We start from the raw sequence: 23,449 nt of genomic DNA on the forward strand, positions 1-23,449 counted from the left end.
AACCCAGCCTAAATGAGAGCAATGACATCCAGGGGGAGATTTACTAAAACTGGAGCACCCAGAATCTGGTGCAGCTGTGCATAGTAACCAATCAGCTTCTAATTGCAGCTTGTCAACTTTCACAAAAAAAAAAAAAAAACTTGGAAGCGGAATGTTTTTTTGCAGATTTTGCATGCTCCAGTTTTAGTAAATCAAAAATTGTTAAAAAGTATTTTCTTTTTTTTTTTTTCAGAATCTTACTTACTTAGGTGAATGCAGCATCGGTCTGATGCTGCATCTGTCCCCTGCCAGCTCTAAGCCCTTATACACACGGTCGGACATTCCGACGGAAAATGTCCGATCGTACCGTGTTGTCGGATAATCCGACTGTATGTGGGCTCCATCGGACTGTTTCCGTCTGAATATCCGACGGACAAAGTTTTAGAGCAGTGCTATAAAATTTTCCAACAACATGATCTGATCGGAATTTGTCCGATTGTGTGTAGAGAATTCCAATCGGACAAAAGTGCCACGCATGCTCAAATCAAATTCCTAGACCAAAGCTATTGGCTACTAGCCTGAACGTAGTCCCGTCATAACAAAATAACGTCATCACGTTCTGAACGATCGGATTTCCCGACAACTTTGTCTGACCGTGTGTATGCAACACAAGTTTCGGACAAAATCAGACGGATTTTGTTGTCGGAATGTCCGACCGTGCATACAATGGCTAACACAGATCTGAGCAGACACAGATGATCACTTACTGGAGTGCTGGGCTGTGGAAGGTGCAGTAACAGTTAGGAGGCTGAGCCGTTAGCCAGTTCAGGCATAGATCCCTACCATATGGTTGCGTTTCTTCCTGAGCCTGCACCGGCTCTGTGATGTCAGCCGAAAATGGGCTTCAGCCCGCTGTCTGCTGAAAACGGGTCACAGGAGTTCAGAATGAACTGCTTTCCTGTGATCAACAGAAGCAGCTAAACAAGCTTTGGCTGTACTTCTTTTTTAAAGAAAATAAAGGGATAATAAAAGCTGGATTTCAAACAAATAACAAAATATACACCATGGAATGCAATTGTGTATCATTAAAAAAAAAAAAAAAAAGATATGTACAGCATTTCTACATATAACAAATAGTACTTGAATCTCTCTTGATATTAGCCTCTTGTCATATCTATAACAGCAACACTAAAGCTTGCCATAGGAGGAGTCCGTTTTTTTTTTTTCGTTCAACCAAAACAAAATAAAACATACCCCATCCACACAGTCGAGGTGGATGGGGGAAGCCTCTCCACTGAGCTGTTTTATTACAACAACAGGGAGACTTCCCCACCATCAAAATACACAGATCAGCACTGCAGTCTATAGCCTGCAGCGCCAATCAAGCTGAGATTTCCAGTAGCTTAGTTATACAGAAACTGATTGGTACATTGACTTCTGTTCAAACACAGCGTCCATACATAGATCGAAATCTTGCTAGTTCCTGCTGAACCAGCTGAATTTCAACCTGTGTATGGCGGCTTTAGACTTGACGACGGAAGGGCAGCAGTAAGAGCCAATCAGGCACTACTACACTTACCGACAGAACAGGCTGACCAAACTGCTTCTTCAATACCAAATACTAAGGGCAGGGAGGGGACTAACACAGAGAGGGGCGTCACCTTCCCAGCTGCGTTGGAGCTTAGATAATTATGTGCATCTCAGCTGTGAATGCGCCATTGCCTGAAAGTCAGCATGCCCAAAATGTAACAATTACACATGGCTATTCACATATGCTATATATTTGAGCAATGTCCGGTACATATTCCAAAATATCATACAATATTTTTGGCTGCCATTGGTTATCATCCATGTTGTGTAAAGGTGATCCTTCATTGTATATTTTGATTATTGTACCATTATTTTATTCTCCTTGCTGTGTGTATAATAAGCACTGTCCATTCCCAGCTGAAGTCTTCTTTGTTTCTCACAATACACTTTCCAGGTTGCTTCATTAAACCCATAGTTGAAGTAATCAGAAATGTCAGCACCTATCAATGAACAAATAACACAAAACACCTTTAGGTACATCTGAAGCATCACCCGCTCAAGTTATTTGTGTCCAGTAGTATAAAAAAAGTGTACTTGAGTGAGCGTATAGCCGTACAGCTTGGGTAGAGTTCAGACAGGTCATTTCAGTACTGTGAATATCAATTAAAAAACAAATTGAACATATATAGTACAAATAGTACAAACCGTGTAAAGCTCTGTAGTCTTGAGCGCGACACGTCCAAAATAAATCACTGCACGTCGTGCCCACGTGACTATCTTGCATTTTTACCAGTGACATACACTATTTCTCAAATATATGAGGGAAAATAGGATTTTCTTAAAAATGGACCAGTAAACTCCTATTCTTGGAGAACATTACAGGACACAGGATCTTAGACCGTGGGTTATGTAGCTACCTTTAGGTCCTAGCAAGCCTCAGTTTTGTAGCAAGTAAGAGTAGCTTATAAAAAAAGGAGAGAAGAGGGATATGTGGCCTTTTCTGTACTCCAAGAATTTTTTTTTAAGGCAATTCAAATATCTACATTTCAGAACACACCTAAAAAAAAAAAAAATAAATAAAATAAAAACGTGCAAACAGAGGGCTTGAAAATGAAGCAGACAGCCTGGTATGTACCTTATCCCCTAAACAAATCAGAAGAAGCCAGAACATCCACATGGTAAAACTTAACCACTTGCTTACTGGGCACTTAAACCCCCCTCCTGCCAAGACCAATTTTCAGCTTTCAGCGCTGATGCACTTTGAATGACAATTGCGCGGGCATACAACACTGTACCCAAATTAAATTTTTATCATTTTTTTCCCACAAATAGAGCTTTCTTTTGGTGGTATTTAGTTACAGCTCGGAGTTTTATTTTTTGCTAAACAAACAAAAAAAGATGCAAAAAAAATAAATAATCATATTTAATAGTTTGTTATAAAATTTTGCAAGCAGGTCATTTTTCTCCTTCATTGAATGGATGAGGCGTCACTGATAGGCTGCACTGGTGGGCACTTATAGGCATAGTTAAGGCGGCACTAATAGGCACAGATAAGGTGGCATCGATAGGCACAGATAAGGCAATACTGATGGGCACAGATAAGGCAGCACTGATGGGCACAGATGGGTGGCACTAAGGGGCACTGATAGGTGGCACTGCTGGGCACTGATAGGCACTGGTAGATGACACTGATGGGCACAGATATGTGGCACTGGGCTGCAGCACCGTTGTTGAGGCAGATTGTGGGTGGCACTGTGGGCACTGCTGGGTGGCACTGTGGGCACTGCTGGGTGGCACTTACAGGGGGGCACTTATTTATTCCTGAGGGGTGCAGGTGGGCACTGGTAAGCTGGCCGTGATCGGGACTGATGTCCCGATCACGGCCGCCGGTGATCGGCTCTTTTTTTTCTCCTCGCGCTGTCAGCGCGAGGAGGAATAATAGCCGATTGCCGGCTCCGTTGTATCACATGATCAGCTGTCATTGGCTGACAGCTGATCACGTGGTAAGGGGTCGGGATCGACCCCTTGCTCGGATCCGTGATCAGGCGAGTCTCATAGACTTACAATAGACGTAGTCCCGGCAAAGGAGGTCCGCGCTGTAGCCGTCATTTGGCTATAGCGCAGATCTCTAGTGGTTAAACATGTGAACAGGAGACAAGCTGGCAGCCTCGCAAATTGGAGAAACGGATGCCCAATGCGAAACAGTTCACGCTGCATAGATATACGAGGAAAAGTGTGCTTTAACTGGAAAGGTCAGATACATCAGACCGACTTCAGACTATAGGTTCAAATGAGGACTTGTCTAATCCATATTAGCAATAGGAGAACGAGAAGCAGGATACCCTACCCTACAGACCCTCATGCAGGACAGAGTGAATCCAATTATCTAAAGCCTCATACACATGATCGGACTTTGAACAAACTTTGTACAGACTTTTGTACAAAGGGCGTAGTCCACAAGTTTGTATTGCATACACACGATCAGACTTTTTAGGCAACAAACACGAACGTAGTGACGTTTCAACGTACTGACGACACTTCAAAAGAGGACGTTCAATTACTCCAGCGCCACCTTTGGTCAACTTCTGTATTGTTGTCTGATCTTTTGCATTGGTTCTGAGCATGCGTGTTTGTACCTTGTACAAAAGTCCGATGGTTTTGCGTACACACGATCGGACTTTGCTCTGTCGGACTTATGTTGTCAAAAAGTTTGTCCGTTCGCACAGCCAACAAAAGTCTGATGAAAATGGAAAAAGTTTGTCCGATGGAGCGTACACACGGTCGGATGTTGCTCCAAAACCGCTAATTTGCATGTTTGTGGTCAAAAAGTCTGATCATGTGTACGGGCCTTTAAAGACACTTTAGCCGACTACCTAGTCTCTGTGTAACACTAGGTAGGGCATCTTACAATTTAAAGATGATAGCTTCGAGACATGTTCCACAGAGATGATAGCAATGAGGAGTTCAACCCTGTGAGTGAAGGAAGACTGGGGGCTATCCCTAAAAAGGCTTGAATTGTGATTTCTGAAGAAACAACAAAACCAGGTTGTAGTTGAGGTCCCACAATATCACTGGGAGCATACAGAAAGAATAATGTAAGCAGTCTTTGGAAAAGAAAGGCTAGGGCTGAAATTTGACCCATGATGGTACTCAAGGCAAAAGACTGATCCAGATCCAACTGAAGGAAAGATGGGATTTCTCCTATGGAGAACTTCCTGGGATGAAATTTCCTAACCATGCAAAGTAGGCCTTCCAGGTGCAATGCTAAACTTTGTCAAAGTTTATTTGCTAGCCTTCAGGAGTGTTAAGAAAACTGAATCCAATATGCATCTGTCCCTCAGGACCTGGGCCTGGGCCTCAATAGCCAGACCATTAAACAAGATAAAAGAATAAAAGTTTTGGATAATCTGGGAGAGCCCAGAAAGAGTGAGAGTATATGAATGCCACATTATCTTGGACTAGTTCAGTGCAGTTTGTATCATTGGAATGCACTCCCTGTTGATTCAGCAAGCATAGATACTAGAATAGAAGAGTCAGGAATGGACTCTGGGGAAAAGGCTGCAGGAGCCCGCTTGTGTTCCCTCCAGTCTGAGACCTCAGGGCTGAGAGGTGAGATTCCATCCACAAATACATACATATTGGCTGATCTCTTGAAGGTTAACCTAATGACCCGTACTGCAGACCTACAAAGGTTAGGCGCCTCTGACGAGTCTCTATGGGCAGCAGAAGCCAAGAAAATCCAAAGATTGTTGTGCTGTTTAGCACAAGAAAGGCAAGGAACAGAAGCACCAGACAGTCATGTGTGAACAAAATGGCATATTCTCCCTGAGACAGAGGCTGATTTGGTGAATTTGTGGCCCTGACCTGCCCAGGAGCTTGAGGCGATACAAAGAAAAAGAAAAAAGGTGTCAAATTTAAAATAATAAATGCACCAACAGGCTCCTCCGACTGTGGGCTGTGACAGAAAGAGTACTGTGTCAGTCTTGAAGTCCCATCAGCTGAGAATGAGGGCTAAGCCCCATTCAAGTCTTCTCCCTTCCTGTGGGCATAAACCCCTCAGTGACGAGGTGCAACTACAGATCGACCACATTCCTGGACCTGTGTAGTGCCCTGTGGCCAACCTGTCAAATTGCACTGCATACCTAGGCGAGTGCAAACTGCAAGCTTCAGTGATCAAAGCGGTATTACAGGGCAGCCTTGCATTGTCTTCTGGGAATGCTCCACCCAAGTAGCTGTTGAGTCGGCCAATTAGGAAAGCTGCAAGGTGGAAGCTGCAATGGAAATGTAGAAGCTAGCAGACTTTCTAGAAGAGTCTTGATGAAAACACAGCAAAGGAGAAATAAAATAAAAATATTTGCGTCTCTCAGAGCAGAGAGAAGACATCCTTTCCCCTAAGGACACTAGCATAAAAAACACAAACAACCCTTCCTGTATCCAAAATGAAAAAAAAAAAAAGTTGCATTTACATACATTTTAATCACCATCAATAATAATGTATTGCTTATAGTCACCAAGTGGTGAACTAGAAACTATTTAAAATAATGCCTCTTTATTATACAAGACAGTGCATGTACAGTTGTGCTCAAAGTGTGCATACCCTTGGAGAATTGGCAATTTACTGTACAGTATGTACCATTTTTAAAGAAAACATGAGTGAGCAAGCAAAACACATGGGATTCATATTCAACTATAGTTCATAACAGTATGGCATAATCATAAAACAAAAAAATGGCAACAAGTAAATGAATGAAATGAGAACCTGTTCAAAAGTCTGCATCCCCTTAGCTCTTAATACTGTGTGTTGCCCCCTTTATGGCCGCGTGCAGTCTTTTGTAATAGTTGTCCATCAGGCCCTGAATTTTTGCAGGTGGTATAGCTGTCCATTCGGCTTGGCAAAATGCCCCCAGGTCATGCAAAGTATTTGGTCGTTTTGTTTGAATCGCACGTTTGAGATCTCCCCAGAGTGTCTCAATGATATTAAAGGGCAGAAGACTGATGGCCACTCCAGGACCTTTACCCCTTTATGCTGTAGCCACTGGAGGGTCAATATTTTCTGCAAGTATTTTTTGATAACATGTCTGATATAAGTAAATACAATCAGCACAAAGGAGTAAAGATGAATAATAAAATGCAGCTGAACACTATGATTTTTCACATAAGTAAAAGGGTAATAGTATACAGAGGAGTACAGCGCATATCAGGGCTCAATAAAACATAACAGAGGTGATATAAAGTCCATATAAATAAAAAAAAACAAGAATATATGGTGGACTAACAGTCCTAGCAGGCAAAGATTTCACATGAGAAAATTTCAATGCAAGAGTGACTTTCCCTCCACCTCCAGAGCAATCGCGTCACTCACCTCCGTCGTGGACCACTGAACTAACAGAGGGTCCAGGTCCACCGACTGATATCCCAAGGGGTAAGTGTAGTAAAAGAATAGCAAATCTAAGAGCTCACTGGTATCATAATTTTGCAATGTTTTTATTAATAAAGAATGTCTACTCACAAGGACTTCAATGTAAAGCACATAACAGAGCAGACACGGAGGATATGGATATCCAGGATGGCAGCGGGTGATGTCAGGATGTGGCTCCTCCCCCATACGCATTACATTCATAAGCACTTTGTCAGCGGGACAGAGCCAACCAGTATCACCCGTCCTCTTATAAGCATACCAATTGTCATGGAAACTTGATGTAAATGGAGACAGCGCTGATAGCCACTCCCCCAAATGGAACCAAAGTTACCACTGTCATTCAGCATATCCAGACAGGAAATAGAAATCTTACATTGCCATAAAGACCGAAGGTAGTAAAAATACAGACCCCTAGACACCACCATTTCATAGAAGGCAGCACAAATAAGCCATTTACATAAAATAGACATTACCACCTGCTGTCATCCTATAACATACCCAAAGACAATAAAAAAAGATTATACAAATTCATAATATAAGATAATGAAATAGAAAAACCTGAACATAAAAATTCATAAAAAAAAAAAAAAAAAAGGGATATAGTATATGTTAAAATACTACCCATCAGAGATTAAAACGATTCAAAGTCAACATTTAACCCATCAGGTTTTCAAACCTTGGCCTCAAATATCCAGAATGATTCTCTCTGGCTTAGGCAACGGATATAGTTACCCCCCTAAATGTCCATCAACTTTCTCTATGCCCCAAACAGACTCTAAAATGTTTGGAGACACTATGGGATCTTAATTCACTTTTTAATATTGTTAACATGCTCCCAAATGCATATGATCAGGGGCCTAGATGTTCTACCAATATACTGGAGTCCGCAATTGCACTACAGCATATATGCAACCCCCTGTGTATTGCATGTAATCAAATTCTTGATCTGACACCATTGCCAAAAATACACAAGGATGCTCAGTCCCTCCCGGGAGACCTATTGTGAATGGCATCGATTTGGTATCCTCACACCTTGGCCAATATATTTATTTTTTTCTTAAGCCTTTAGGGTGTGTGTGATACTCCTGCCTTCCTCAAGGATACAAAGCACATATACAGATTATTGAAGCCCTTCTTTGTACTAATGGTAGTATATTCGTCACCGTTGATGTCAGCTCCCTACATACTATCATTGGACAACGGGAGGCTATAGCATCAGTCAGATGGGCTTTGAATAAATCAGCTATCAGTAGTCCACATAAGAAATTTCTTCTCCAGTGTTTAGAATTCTGCCTCACCAAAAATTACTTTTGATATGACAGATTTTTCTTTAAGTTATGGGTGTAGCCATGGGGGCAAAGTTGACACCCAGAGTGGTGAATCTATTTATGGCCCTGTGGGAGGACGAGTCAATTTTCCACAATCGTCCAGGCCAGTTAGTATGCTATAAACACTACTTCGATAATTTTATTATGGTGTGGGGTGGCGATATGCCTAACCTTGAAACCTTCCTGTTAGGGTTGAACACCACCGCCAGGAGTATTTCCCTTTCTTGGAACATTGATATCATATGTGGACATGGAAACGAGGCTTGGTTTTGGCGGGAACAGCCAGGTGCCCAGAGTGAGGCCTGGAGGGCTAGAGACAACATAAATGGAGGTGACGCAGCGTGCCGCTCGTGCCCGTGGATGATGCAATTTTGTTGCGAAACGCGTAGGGATGAGCGATACGCTATACATCACCTCGTGTTTGTGATGGTTCCAGGAGAACGGGTCTGTCCGTATGCGTCCGGCCGGCGCAACGGACTTGAGGCTTTTTTTCTTCTATACACTAACTGCAATTTTTACTTTTTTTATCTTCAGTAATAAAGGGTTTTACACAATTTGGAGTTCTATTTTTCCTTTATGGTTCTGATGTCCCTGCCCTGAGTCCCTCTGGATCCATGAGGAAGACGTCTGGGAGCGGTTTCTATAGAACTCCTATTGGAGTGGTGAAACTAGGAGAATACTGAGGACCCCTTTTTGGCTGGAAGTCGAATCTACACCTATAGGTCTTGTGAGACCCTCTGTAGCGGGGGGGGGGGTCATGTTTTTCTGGTAAGCGGCAAATTTAATCGTATGTTGGTGGTGGATCGAGCACTATTTCATTGGACCCAGCAGTGGATCTCCTATGATTATTGTGGTTCATCTGTGGAGGACTTTATTCACAGTTTTGAAATTAGTTTCTTGTGGTTCATATATACAGACTTATTGTTTATACACTGGGTGTTTTTTTTCTCATTTTTCATATCGTTATAGGTTTATATAATGTAATTTTATATTGCAAGGAATGAGTTGTACGGTTTGAGCTATTAATGTATTCATGTTTTTCACAATGCATGATATAGGTATATATTAATTTACATATAGGTGCTAATATTGATTCACGATTTATTTCATATTTTTGCACAATTAGATGTTTGTGTGAGTTAAGCGCGGCTTATTATCTTTCATTTTGTTTTTCTGTATTTATGTGACACAGTGAAGCTGCAGCTAAAACCTTCATTATTAAGAGTATCGCATATGATTAATGATTTATTTTATGTTTCACCTTAGCGCAGTTTTTTTCTTCTTTTTTTCATTGATATCATACATATGGTGTTCCTCGATTTGGACATTTTTAATGGAAGGGGATCATTATAGAACACATAATTACTTCAAACCTACAGATAGAAATGGGTACATCCCACTTGATAGCTGCCCACAGTACTAGGTTGTGTAACATCCCCAGGGGCCAATTTATTGCTCTCTTGATTCCGATTATAAGGATCAATCATTGGTCTTGGCGATTCGATTACTCCAAAAGGGTACCAATTTGAGCAGGTCAACTCAGAGAAAAGATAGGTTCTTTGAAGACAGAAACACTGGTTGCTAACTAACGGAGCAAAGCATGAAAACAAACATCAATATAAAATTGTTCTTGACTATAATGGGCAATATAGGCAATTTGAGAGGATTATCCTGAAGCATTGGGATGTCCTTAGGAAGGATAGGGTATTAGGTGCAGTTTCCCCCCAATCGTCCTCAATTTATTTACAGACAAGCCCCAACACTTAGAGACGTCATTGCCCCTGGAGTGATCGAGCCACCCATTTTTAGAGGAAATTAAATTTTTACTTTTTTGTCAGGCTTCTACGCTTGTGGTAGACGCGTAGCATGCAGATAATGCAAGTAATATTAAAAAATGCAAAGAATTCACTTCCTTTTCCTTCAAAACAGAAGTATCAGATCAAGAATTTGATTATATGCAATACACAGGGGGTTGTATATATATACACACACTGGAGTGCAATTGTGGACTCCAGTATATTTGTAGAACATCTAGGCCTCTTTAGCATACGCATTGGGGAGCATGTTAACAATATTAAAAAAGGGATTAAGATCCCATAGTGTCTCCAAACATTTTAGAGTCTCATGATAGGGACCTGAGGGGTCTCAAATTTTGGGGCATAGAGAAAGTTACCGTAATAGACATTGCAGGGGTGTAACTATATCCGTCACCTAAGCCAGAGAGAATCAATCATTCTGGATTTTTGAGGCCAAGGTTTTAAACCTGATGGGTTAAATGTCGACTGACTACTTGTTTCATCTCTGATAGCTAGTATTTTAACATACACTATATCCCCCTTTTTTATGAATTTTTAAACATTTTTTTTTTATTATTTCATTATCTTATATTATGAATTTGTATAATTTTTTTTTATTGTGTTTGGGTATGTTGTTATAGGATGTGTGGATTTACAGGATGACAGCAGGTGGTAATGCCTATTTTATGTAAATGGTTTGTTATTTGTGCTGCCTTCTATGAAATGGCCCATAGGGGGGGTCAGTATTTTTACTGCCTTCGGCCTCTTTGGCAATGATAGATTTCTATTTCCTATCTGTGGATATGCTGCATGACAGTGGTTTCTCTGGTTCCGTTTGGGGGAGTGGCTATCGCTGCTGCCTCCATTTACATCATGTTTCCATGATGATCAGTATGCTTATAAGAGGATGGGTGACGCTGGTTGGCTCCGCCCCACTGACAAAGTTCTTGTGAATGTTAAGCAGACGGGAAGGAGCCACATCCTGACGTCAACCGCTGCCATCCTGGATATCCATATCCTCATTGTCTGCTCTGTTATGCGTTGTACATTGAAGCCCTTGTAGCCATTCTTTATTAATAAAAATGTTGCAAAATTACGATACCAATGAGCACTTAGATTTGCTTTTCTTTTACCATACTTACCCCTTGGGATATTAGTCGGTGGACCTGGACCCTTTCAGGAGGTTATAGCCGTATGGGAAATGCGTTGTTAATCATCTGTTAGTTCAGTGGTCCACACTTAGAGGTGAGCGAAGCGATTGCTCTGGTGGTGGAGGGAAAGTCACTCTTGCATTGAAATTTTCTCACATGGAATCCTTGCCTGCTGGGACTGTTGGTCCACCACATATTCTTGTTTTTTGGATTTATATCACATCTCTTATGTTTTATTGAGCCCCGATATGCGCTGCACTCCTCTGTATACTATTTTCTGGTAACATGCTGCAGTCAATTTACCATGAATTTGCACAAGATTAACTGTGCCTTTAGAGCCCCCCCCCCCCCCCCAAAAAAAAAACCCCACCAGTGAGTCACCACCAGGCTTCATAGTGGGGATGGTATTCTTGTCGCTATAGACATTGTTGATTCCCTCTCCAAACATAGCGCTTATGGTTGTGACCATTAAACTCTATTTTGGTCTCGTCACTCCAGATTACCGTGCACCAGAAGTTGCGAGATGTGTCAATGTGTTGTCGGGCATACTGTAAAGGGGCTTTTTTGTGGCATTGGCACGCTAAAGGCTTCTTTCTGGCAACTCAACCATGCAGCTTATTTTTGTTCATGTATCATCATACTGTGCTCCTAGAAATAAACACACTGTCTTTTTCCAAAGCAGCCTGTATTTCTCCTGAGGTTACCTGTGTTTTTTTCTTTGTATCCCAAACTATTCTTCTGGCAGTTGTGGCTGCAATTTTTCTTGGTCTACCTGACCTTTTCCACTTCTCAATAAGTGACTGAACAGTACTGGCTGGTATATTCAAGACTTTGAATATCCTTTTATATTTTTATAAAGTGTCATTATCTTGTTATGCAGGTCTTTTGACAGTTCTTTTCTGCTCCCCATGGCTCAATATCTAGCCTGCTCAGTGCATCCACTAGAACAGGGGTCTCCAAATTTTTCAAACAAAGGGCCAGTTTATTGTCCTTTAGACTTTAGGAGAGCCAGATTGTGTCCAGCAGGGGCAGAAAATGTCCCGGCATCAGTGAAAATAAATACGGTCTCTGGGTTGGTGGTCAATAGGAGGAAGAGTAGTGCTCCTAATTAGTAGCAGGAATAGCATCCCATCATTGGTATTGGTGGAAGAAATAGTGCTCCATTGTTGGTATCAGTGTGACAAATAGTGCCCCAAGGGCCAGATAAAGGCTAGCAAAGGGCAACATCTGGCCCTTGGGCTGCAGTTTGGAGACCCCTGCACTAGAGAGCCAATTCATACACCTTTTAAACAGACACTAATTAAAATTTAAAAAAGTCACAGATGTGGGAAATTAACCTTGAATTTCCATTTGAAACTGTGTGTCCCCTTGTGTGTCTGTACCAAGGCCAAACATTCCAGGGTATGTCAACTTTTAGGGGATTTCTGTTATCGTGATTGAAAAAGGGGCTAAACTACTGTGATAATAAAGGCTTCACATGATCACTATCCTTAAAAAAAAATGATATATACATATACACATATATACACATATATACACACATACATATACACACACACACACACACACATACACAGTGCCTTGCGAAAGTATTCGGCCCTCTTGAACTTTTCAACCTTTTGCCACATTTCAGGCTTCAAACAAAGATATAAAATTTTTATTTTTTGTGAAGAATCACCAACAAGTGGGACACAATTGTGAAGTGGAACGAATCTATTGGATTTTTGAAACTTTTTTAATAAAAAAATGAAAAGTGGGGCGCGCAAAATTATTCGGCCCCCTTGCGTTAATACTTTGTAGAGCCACCTTTTGCTGCGATTACAGCTGCAAGTCGCTTGGGGTATGTCTCTATCAGTTTTGCACATCGAGAGACTGACATTCTTGCCCATTCTTCCTTGCAAAACAGCTCGAGCTCAGTGAGGTTGGATGGAGAGCGTTTGTGAACAGCAGTTTTCAGCTCTTTCCACAGATTCTCGATTGGATTCAGGTCTGGACTTTGACTCGGCCATTCTAACACCTGGATATGTTTATTTGTGAACCATTCCTTTGTAGATTTTGCTGTATGTTTGGGATCATTGTCTTGTTGGAAGATAAATCTCCGTCCCAGTTTCAGGTCTTTTGCAGACTCCAACAGGTTTTCATCCAGAATGGTCCTGTATTTGGCTGCATCCATCTTCCCCTCAATTTTAACCATCTTCCCTGTCCCTGCTGAAGAAAAGCAGCCCAAACCATGATGCTGCCACCACCATGTTTGACAGTGGGGATGGTGTGTTGAGGGCGATGAGCTGTGTTGCTTTTACGCCAAAAATATCGTTTTCCATTGTGGGCAAAAAGTTGGATTTTGGTTTCATCTGACCAGAGCACCTTCTTCCACATGTTTGGTGTGTCTCCCAGGTGGCTTGTGGCAAACTTTAGACGAGACTTTTTATGGATATCTTTGAGAAATGGCTTTCTTCTTGCCACTCTTCCATAAAGGCCAGATTTGTGCAGTGTATACGACTGATTGTTGTCCTATGGACAGACTCTCCCACCTCAGCTGTAGTTCTCTGCAGTTCATCCAGAGTGATCATGGGCCTCTTGGCTGCATCTCTGATCAGTCTTCTCCTTGTCTGAGCTGAAAGTTTAGAGGGACGGCCAGGTCTTGGTAGATTTGCAGTGGTCCGATACTCCTTCCATTTCAAAATGATCACTTGCACAGTGCTACTTGGGATGTTTAAAGCTTGGAAAATCTTTTTGTATCCAAATCCAGCTTTAAACTTCTCCACAACAGTATTACGGACCTGCCTGGTGTGTTCCTTGGTCTTCATGATGCTCTCTGCGCTTTCAACAGAACCCTGAGACTATCACAGAGCAGGTGCATTTATACAGAGACTTGATTACACACAGGTGGATTCTATTTATCACCATCAGTCATTTAGGACAACATTGGATCATTCAGAGATCCTCGCTGAACTTCTGGAGTGAGTTTGCTGCACTGAAAGTAAAGGGGCCGAATAATTTTGCACGCACCACTTTTCAGTTTTTTATTTACTAAAAAAGTTAAAAATATCCAATAGATTTCGTTCCACTTCACAATTGTGTACGACTTGTTGGTGATTCTTCACAAAAAATGAAAATTTTATATCTTTATGTTTGAAGCCTGAAATGTGGCAAAAGGTTGAAAAGTTCAAGGGGGCCGAAAGACTTTTGAGCACAACTGTATATGACCTCATAGTGCTTCGTAATGCATTATCTCTAAATCTGCTATGAATTATTCTTTCATCAGATTCCACCCCAAAAACCAAAGCCCCCTTTTCACCTCAGAAGCCCCCCATCACATCAGAGTTCCTATGGAACTGGTAAAATATTGTAGTGGGCTGGATGTGGCCCTGGGGTTGTAGCTTGGAAACTCCTGATAAACATTATGAATATTCAGGAATACTGAGAAATACATTTAATTTATCGAATACCTGGCTTTCTCCATGGTTTTTCTTCAAAAGACTCCAAATCCACCTCAAGAACAGGCACTCCATTTATACAACCTGGAGCAGTAAAATCTATTCCTCTTGGTGGGAGTTTACCTGCAGTAAAGATTTTCAAAGTTTAATTTCTCAAATATGAATAAACATGCTGTTTATTTATCCATTACATTTGTGCAGGGCTGAATATTTTGCTAATGCTTGCCATTACCTGTGAGCATGCATGCTCCTGTAGCTCCCAGTCATCTTCTCCTTCCTGCTTAGGTGTTGAACACACAGGCAGGGCCAGGACAAGGGGTGGGCAGGAGGGACGGCTGCCCCTGGCGCAATGGTTTATTGCAGGGGTAGGGGCACCCTAACCCTAAGGGAAAGGGGGGCGCAGTTTGGCATTTTTGCCCTGGGCGCTGGATGACCTTGTCCCGGAACTGCACACAGGCTTCAACTTGTAAACTAATATGTAGAGCCAACTTTTACCAAGCACTTGCAAAGCTTACAGAAAGCTTCATGCAGCTTTCTTGAAGAGTTTAAACAACTGGTCATTGAGCATGCTACACCCAACTAAACGTCATCAAAGTACACAGGGCATGTACAGCACGCCATGTCCTTCTGTCCCTCCTGCCTTGCACTTTTCAGCAGTTCCCAAAAGTAAAAAAAAAAAAAAAAAAAAAAAAAAAAAAAAAAAAAGACAGCAACAGTGTATTTATAAAGGTCATTAAAATGATACATTGTTACTTTTGTATGCACTCGGTTTCATTCATCTGTGGTCACTTAGGCCCCTTTCACACAGACGGATAGAATGGTGCTTTTAGCTGCGGATTTTCTAGTTTTCTACCGCAGCTAAAAGCACACAGTGCTTCCCTATGGCCCATTCACACACAGCGTTTAGCTGCGATTTCGTTACATGCGGTTCGGTGCGAATAAAAAAAATAGAATTGAATGCGTCCAGGTGCGATGTAGCGCAGCTATATGCACATAACCGCAGGTAATCACAGTCTTGTGTCAACTGCGGATAGCAGCGTGAGAAGGTATTCAAAGGACCAAAAAATAAATAAATGGGTTACTATGGGAACGACTATATTAGATAACTGCAGCTGAACGCAACTGCACAGAAACGCACAAAAACGCAGGTAATTACACTGCAGAAATGCAGCTGATCGCTGTGCCTGGAGTCTTGAATTTCACAGAAGAAAAAAAATGAACATGCTAAACTGCGGCAGAACAGCCGTCCGTGTGAAAGGGGCCTAAAGGTTTAGCAGATCTTGTTTAAAATGCAACAAACCTTAACATAGGAGGTAAATCTCAATTCTGGTTGTCTTTAATGCCAATAGGCAAAATACTCTCAAAAAGCCATGGAAAGCTGGGCACTGCCATGGAGGACATGGAAAAATTGTTTTTTTTTTTTTTTACAAAATATGGTACAATGGGAAGGTATTCTTTTAAAGTGACTCAAAGGACAACATTGAAAATACACAAATCCTTTAAATACTATGCTTGGAGGAAGAGTAAGCCCTTGTACACACGGTCGGAGAATCCGTCGGAATGTGTCCTATCGGACCGTGTCGTCGGATAATCCGACTGTGTGTGGTATGCATCGGACTGATTCCGTCGGAATATCCGTCGGACCCAATTTTCCAACATGTTGGAAATATTTCCCGACCAACTGGTTCGATCGGACATACTCCGATTATGTGTAGAGAATTTTGATCGGACCAAGTGCCACGCATGCTCAGATCAAATTCCTACATCAAAGCTATTGGCTACTAGCCTGAACGTAGTTCCGTCGTAACGAAATTACGTCATCACGTTCTGCATGATCGGATTTTTCGACAACTTAGTCCGACCGTGTGTATGCAACAGTTTCGGACAAGATCCGACGGATTTGGTTGTCGAAATCTCCGACCGTGTGTACAAGGGCTTAAAGCTGTATGTGGTGTTATGGAACAATTTTCATGGACAGTATACATGTTAAGCGCATATTTGGCAGTTTAATTAACAGCCTTTGTACACAGACCCTTAGTATTGCCATTATGATTTGTGTACAACATCACCGCAGCGGAACGTTGATTTAAAAGCTTCATAAAACCTGCTGGAAACTCACTGAAAGCTTTGAAAATGCTGGCTAAACACAATGCTCCTAAAGTTCACCCTTTAGGAAAAAAATAATAAATAGATATTTTTGCAGGAATAAAAATGTGCATTATTTTTTCCTACAGACGCCTGCAAAGCATTGCATCCGCAATCAGAGGATCGCAAGTGCAATGCCGGGCTCTTGTACTCTGCCCCTCTTACTTTCTGGCCTTACATTATCGGCTTTTAGTTTGAAAAATGAAGAATAGGGATGAGCTCGGGCGTGTTCGCATACTCCACATGCAGAGCCCGCCAGGAAGTGGGCACTGCGCTGATCACAGGCAGTGAGACATTGCCCGATCTCTGAGCTCCCGCAGCCTTACAAATGTTAAATGCGTCAGTGGCTGCAAGGGAGTGGATCCCCTGCCTGCTGTCAAGGGGTTAACGGGGATATGAAAGCAAGAGCATGTCACACCCTAATTACAAAGTTCTAAAAGGTGAACTTATCCTTTAACCCTTTCACTGCCAAGTCCGTACGCCGCACGGACCTACAAAAGTGCCCGCAGGTGGCAATACAGTTCAATGACCATAAGCTTATATCAGAATTGTTCAGCAGATTTCTTCTGAACAATTCTATAACTCTGATCAGTGTATTACAACACGCTGAAACTGATCCATCCTGACTGGCCAGGAGGAGAAGCCGGAAGACCATAGCGAATATTAAATCACTATTGTCACAAGTCGGTAGGTGCAGGGTGTAATGTTCTGCACCCTGAGTCCAACCTTTTTCGAACCAATTAGAGACTCAGGCTCTAATTATGTGGCTTGGAAAAAAAAAAAAAAACACTCATACAAGATCCGCCTGCTGATCCCCGGCTGAGAGTGGACACGGACACAGCTTGCTATTCTCGAGTTACGTTGTGTTTATGTGCAATATTAATGATTTTAGTGTATTTTTTGTGAAGATAGCATTATGATGAAATTTTTTTTGCAAAAAGGCGCAATTTAAAAACGTAAAATATTTGTTATTTATTAACTCCATACAGGTTAAGCTTTTATATTTAGAGGGGGTTTAGCAGGAATTTTGTAAAATTAGCTGTGTTTTTTTCTGCCAATAGTGGTTTTAGGGAATATATTGGTTTGATAAACATTTGCACAAATACTGCGGAGTCTAAAAAAAAAAATAAAAAAAAAAATAAATAAAATCAGTAGCACCTTTTTATTCTAGAGGTCATACTCTTTCAGAAAATATATGGTTTTGGGGGGTCTTTCACAAATTCTGAAAGGATTAAGGGAAGAATTAAAACCTTCAGATTTGAGAAATTTGGGTATTTTCACTTTTGCGTCTGTTCAATTTTCACCATTTCGCAAAAAGGCGCCATTTAAAAAGTTACAAATATTTGTTATCTATTAACTCAATACAGGTTGAGCTATTTTAGTAGGAATTTTGTAGAATTTGCTGTGCATTTATCTGCCAATAGTGATTTAGGTGTATTTTTTGCAAATATATTGGATTGATAAACATTTGCGCAAATACTGTGGGGTCTAAAATATCAGTATCCCCTTCTTTTTATTTTACTGATCATGTGCTTTCAGAAAATATATGGTTTGGGGGGGTCTTTCACAAATTCAGAAAGCTACAAGTGAAAGAGAAAAAAGCAAAAAAAGCAAAAAATTGCAAAAAATTAAATTGCACAGAGCAGCCCTAAACCTCCTCTACTGAGGTTCCCTGCCAAAGCTCCTGGCCCCTTCTCTCTGTCCAGTGCCCCCACAGGAAGCAGTTTCCCATAGGGGCACTTTGTGCTCACTCCCAAGCCCTGCTGCTCCATCCATTGATGGTGGGACATGGCTTCCGCCTCACCCCCCCCACTCCCTCATCACTGGTTTTGATTGACAGCACTGGGAGCCAATGGCTCCTGGTGCCCCAGCAAAGCCAGTGAAATTGAAAGTGAGGGAAGAGAAGAGCTGCAGACGTGCACAGCGCTGGATCGAATGAGGGTTCAGATTTGTAAAAAAGGGGGGGGATGCAGATGCCAAAAACATTTTTTACCCTAATGCAAGGAATGCGTTAAGGTAAACAATGTTTAGGGTTTAGAACCACTTTAACTCCAAACCAGATTTAGAATTACATAATCATTTTCCTTTTCCTCTTTGAGTGGGGTTTCCATGCAATTGTGCATTTTGGGAACCAAAATCCCTAGTAACGGTTACGATTTCTTATTCTGTGAATAGACTCAGTCCACTCCCTCTAGAAACGGCAAGCAATTTCCCTAAACACATGGTTTCCTATGGGATTTCAAACATCTCTGGAATATAAACCTCGAACAAGTCTTGTCATTATTCTAACAATATTTTTCTTTTAAAGCGGTAGTAAACCCAGTTTCAAAAAACACTTACATTCCCGGCATGCCGGAAATGCTAACTTTCACATTGGTTGTGCTCTCAACCAAACTTTCAAACCATCCAATGGCTGGTTTCATAACTGATCACATGTGCAGCATTATGGCAGTTGAAGTATCATTAGAGGCCAAGATGGCAGCTTCCTTGACTGAAAACGATAGAAGGGTTTACTTCCACTTTAAATTGTCTCAGCCATATAATCACTCCCTGGTTGCCCCTAGGCAGACTTCTGATGGGCCGACCCACCCACCATTCTCAAGCACAGACCATACTTATCATTCACGCTCTTTTTTTTCCGACCTGCTCTTCTCTCCACTCACGCTCTCCTTTTTACGACCTGCTCTTCTCTGCACTCACGCTCTCCTTTTCTGACCTGCTCTTCTCTCCACTCACGCTCTCCTTTTCTGACCTGCTCTTCTCTCCACTCACGCTCTCCTTTTACGACCTGCTCTTCTCTCCACTCACGCTCTCCTTTTCCGACCTGCTCTTCTCTCCACTCACGCTCTCCTTTTCCGACCTGCTCTTCTCTTCACTCACGCTCTCCTTTTCCGACCTGCTCTTCTCTCCACTCACGCTCTCCTTTTCCGACCTGTTCTTCTCTCAACTCACGCTCTCCTTTTCGGACCTGCTCTTCTCTCCCCTCACGCTCTCCTTTTCGGACCTGCTCTTCTCCTTGGTTTTCTCTCTTTTGTCTTTGTACTGGTGCCCATGTCAGAGATACATACACAACCCACACATTCATAGATAATTGTAATTCCTCCATCTGCCAACTATGCACTGAGTTGTTGCATGGTGTTACATTCTGAAGGATAGTTTTTTTTATAAAAAAAAATAACTTTATCCTGGTTATTAAAAGATTAGCTTCCTGCCTGAACAAAACTTTTAGAAAATATACTTGAGCAACATGAAAGCCTTAACATTACACAGGAAAGTGTAATCAAATGTTGCCAAGTATGAAGCAATTCAAAATGAATACACACATCATAAAATCTCTATAATGTAGTATTTACACAATGGAGACATGTTTGAAGAAAACAATCCTATTACACCCAGTGTTCCACAGACTATTTCATAATCCTAAAACTCCTTTCACTGCAAAGCACAGCAAGACTGGGGGTACAGCCTGGGGGTACAGCCTGGGGGTACAGCCAAGCTGCTGCTAAAGAGCAGTTGTTAGAGGAAAGAATAACTTTCACTGCCCTGAATGGAAATGTAACAAAATCAGTAACAAAACTTTTTTTAAGAACTGCATAAATAAGAGACTGGGGTAAAGGAGGCACATATTTTACCAACTGCTCCATATCCTCTGTTTGCTTTGACATTTTGGGTTCCCGCAGATTCCCTGAAAAAGAAATGAACCCAAGTTAGTTCAAAAAAGGCTTTTTTTTTCCCCAATATTCAGCTCCTGATGGGTCAAAGTCCATGCAGTATACCGTCCCACCTTTTTAGCTGCCCTGTAATGCTAGCTGCAATGTTGGACTGGGTGCCCCCCAGTTGGCACACGGCTGCCCTACACTGCAGGGAGCAAGTGCTGGATGTTGGAGAAAGGGGCACATTGTCAAAACAGTCAACTCCTTGCTAGCTGTGGTAGCAAGGCAAAGGAAGGGCCTCCTGTCTGACATTGCCGCTAGCGTTACAGGGCACCTAGGAAGATGGGGCAAAGTATACGTTCATCTTGGTCTCATCTTCCTAGGTGCTCAGTAACGCTAGATGCAATAGGAACTGTAGAAAAAGTGATAATTCTTCAACATTATACAATATATTTAACAAGAAATGTAGTTCTTCTGTGAAATTATCTGTACAATGTGCATATATATATATATATATATATATATATATATATATATATATATATATATATATATATATATATATATATATATATATATATATATACACACACACATATATATATATATATATATATATATATATATATATATATATATATATATATATATATATATATATATATATATACATATACACATATACATATATACACACACACACACATACATACACACAAAGTTCTTGTATTTATTTACACATACAGCTCTCTATACAAGGACACAGCCTGCACAGTACAGTAAATGATGGAGGAGCAGTTGACAATACTGTACTGTGGGACGTGGTAACTATGTGATTAATACCTATAAATATCTTGTAGCCTTCAATATATGAATTGATTTTTTATTTCACCATTATTTTTATTCATCTTTACATTCAGACCAAGCTGTCCAGCAAAGGGGTTAGGACAAACATAGGCCACAAAGCTAGTGGAGTTTGCAAATGGGTCATCCTTTATTCACATGGATTGAAGTTTCAGAACTGTAGCGGTTTGCTAGGGTTAAAGTGCTTCAAAAGCCTAAACATTTTTTACCCTAATGCATTTCTTGCATTGAGGTAAAAAAAATGGTTAGGGCATAGATTTTGGTCCCTCACCCCCCTTTACACTTACCTGAACCCTCATTCGATCCAGTGCTGGGCACATCTGCATCTCTTCTCTCCCCTCACTTCTGTGTCTCACTGGTTTTGCTGGGGCACTGGGAGCCATTTTTCCCCACATTTGCATACAGATAAAGTGCTTACAAAGCTAAGCTTTTATTTAAGTGCCTAATAGTAGTCACATATAATGGACATGTTCTTAAGCAGCAAAAAAACAAAAAAAAAACAAAAAAAAAAAAACACCATTTACTATATCGCAGCCTACTAAACCTTTTAAAATGAAAAGGTGAAATTAACACAGTGCACCCTCCTCACCGCCTTGGTCCTTGCTCTGCTTACCTTCATGGTCAATGATTGGTCAGTACCTATGCAGCGACCCAGGGATTTTTTAAATCCCAGCTTCTCTCCCTATATTCTCTGCAGCGTTTCAGCGCCAGAAAAGGGCGATGCTCTGAAGCGGCACTGACCAATTCCTGAACCACTGCACTGGTTGCGTGGGCACTCACAGCTCATCGTCCACAGAGGTAAATACAGTGGGGACTTGGGTTGGGAGGCTTGACGGTGTTAATTCACTTTTTTCCGAAAAACATGAACTTGTACTTTAACCCTTTCGCTGTAAACCGCTTTAAAAAAAAATGTATATACATTTTAAAAAAATAAAATAAAAAAAAAATAATAATTTAGGCCTGAAGATTAGTAAAACCCCCAAATGTTATTTCCTAAAAGCATTGGCCCCGATCTCTAAAACAGTGGCGGGTCAAACTTTGTGTCACACAATATTAAACGCAAATTTTCTAAAAAATACAAAGAAAAGTTCATGTTAGGGCACACAAACGCAATACCCAATTGCACAATTTTTGAGTAAAATATAAAAGCTGAGCTTGTGTTGAGTGTATAGATACCCAACATGTCAAGCTTTAAAATAGCGTGTCGTGTTAAACTGGCCATACGCTGATTGAAATTTGTGAAATTATTTTGTTCACTAAAACCTTTTCCCACCCACCCCTAACCCATAGTACCTAAGGGTGTTTTCCTTCTTACCTTGTGAAGGCAGATATGCTCAACCAAGTCCCCCTTCCAGGTTCCTCACTGCCCTTGGCGTTTGGTTGGGGGAACCACAATTATGTCGCAGAAAAATAAAGAACACTTTGTTAATGAGGTAAACCACCAGGAGACCTCATCTCAAAAAGCCTTGTGACTGTGCACAGTAGCCTGAAACATGTCAAGGCATTTATCTGCTAGATGTGCATTTTGGAATAAAGCATCCCAGAGGTTCACCTCATTCCTATACTCCAATTTGTTATGTGTACGTAACTTGCAATTTGACAAAGCGGCGGGGTACACCAAGCTGTAGTGGGGCTGCATGCCAGTCCCCAAGCCTGGCAGTGGTATTTGCAAAGCTTCCAACTGTCCTCAATTTCGAGGGACTGTCCCCAATTTGGAACAAAGTCCCTCTTTCCTCATTTTGATCACATCTATATAGTTGTATATACAGAGCATTATTTATCTCTCGGTGTCTGGTCTCAGCAGCCATGATACACTGTGGTCAGTTTACATAGGGAAGGGCAGAAACTGGCAGGATCAGCCAGGTTTTTTAGGCATTACAGGAAGCCAAGTGACACCGGACAAGCACGGTGTCATAAAACACGCTTTAAAGGAGCAGGATCCATTTTTTGTGTTAAACGCTTTAAGTTTGGAGATCTGGGTTAGAACACTTACGTGTAGTTGGTCTATGAAATGCTATACACGGTGGCAAGCACATTTTTTATGTAATGCTTTATATTCTCAGACCAAGTTTAGCAGTGTCGGCATGTGTCAGTTAGCTTGGCAATCATTTCTCATTGACTGCAAGTCTGAGAACCAGCACACAGTT

General features: G+C 41.4%; 1 protein-coding gene across 1 annotated transcript in view; it reads right to left on the bottom strand.

Annotated features, from left to right (window-relative positions):
• The window catches only part of LOC143973664 (uncharacterized), an 80,626-nt gene that overhangs the window by 20,456 nt on the left and 36,721 nt on the right, over window positions 1–23,449 (bottom strand). Inside the window, exons 5-7 of the mRNA XM_077474663.1 lie at window positions 20,418–20,470; window positions 14,653–14,763; window positions 1,876–2,009 (exon numbers count right to left, since the gene is read on the bottom strand). Coding sequence (XP_077330789.1) covers window positions 1,876–2,009; window positions 14,653–14,763; window positions 20,418–20,470 — 298 coding nt within the window. The remainder of the gene's footprint in view (window positions 1–1,875; window positions 2,010–14,652; window positions 14,764–20,417; window positions 20,471–23,449) is intronic.

Source organism: Lithobates pipiens, unplaced genomic scaffold, assembly GCF_037356315.1.
Source record: "Lithobates pipiens isolate NorthernLeopardFrog02 unplaced genomic scaffold, aLitPip1_a1.2 Scaffold_1, whole genome shotgun sequence".
Lineage (NCBI taxonomy): Eukaryota > Metazoa > Chordata > Amphibia > Anura > Ranidae > Lithobates > Lithobates pipiens.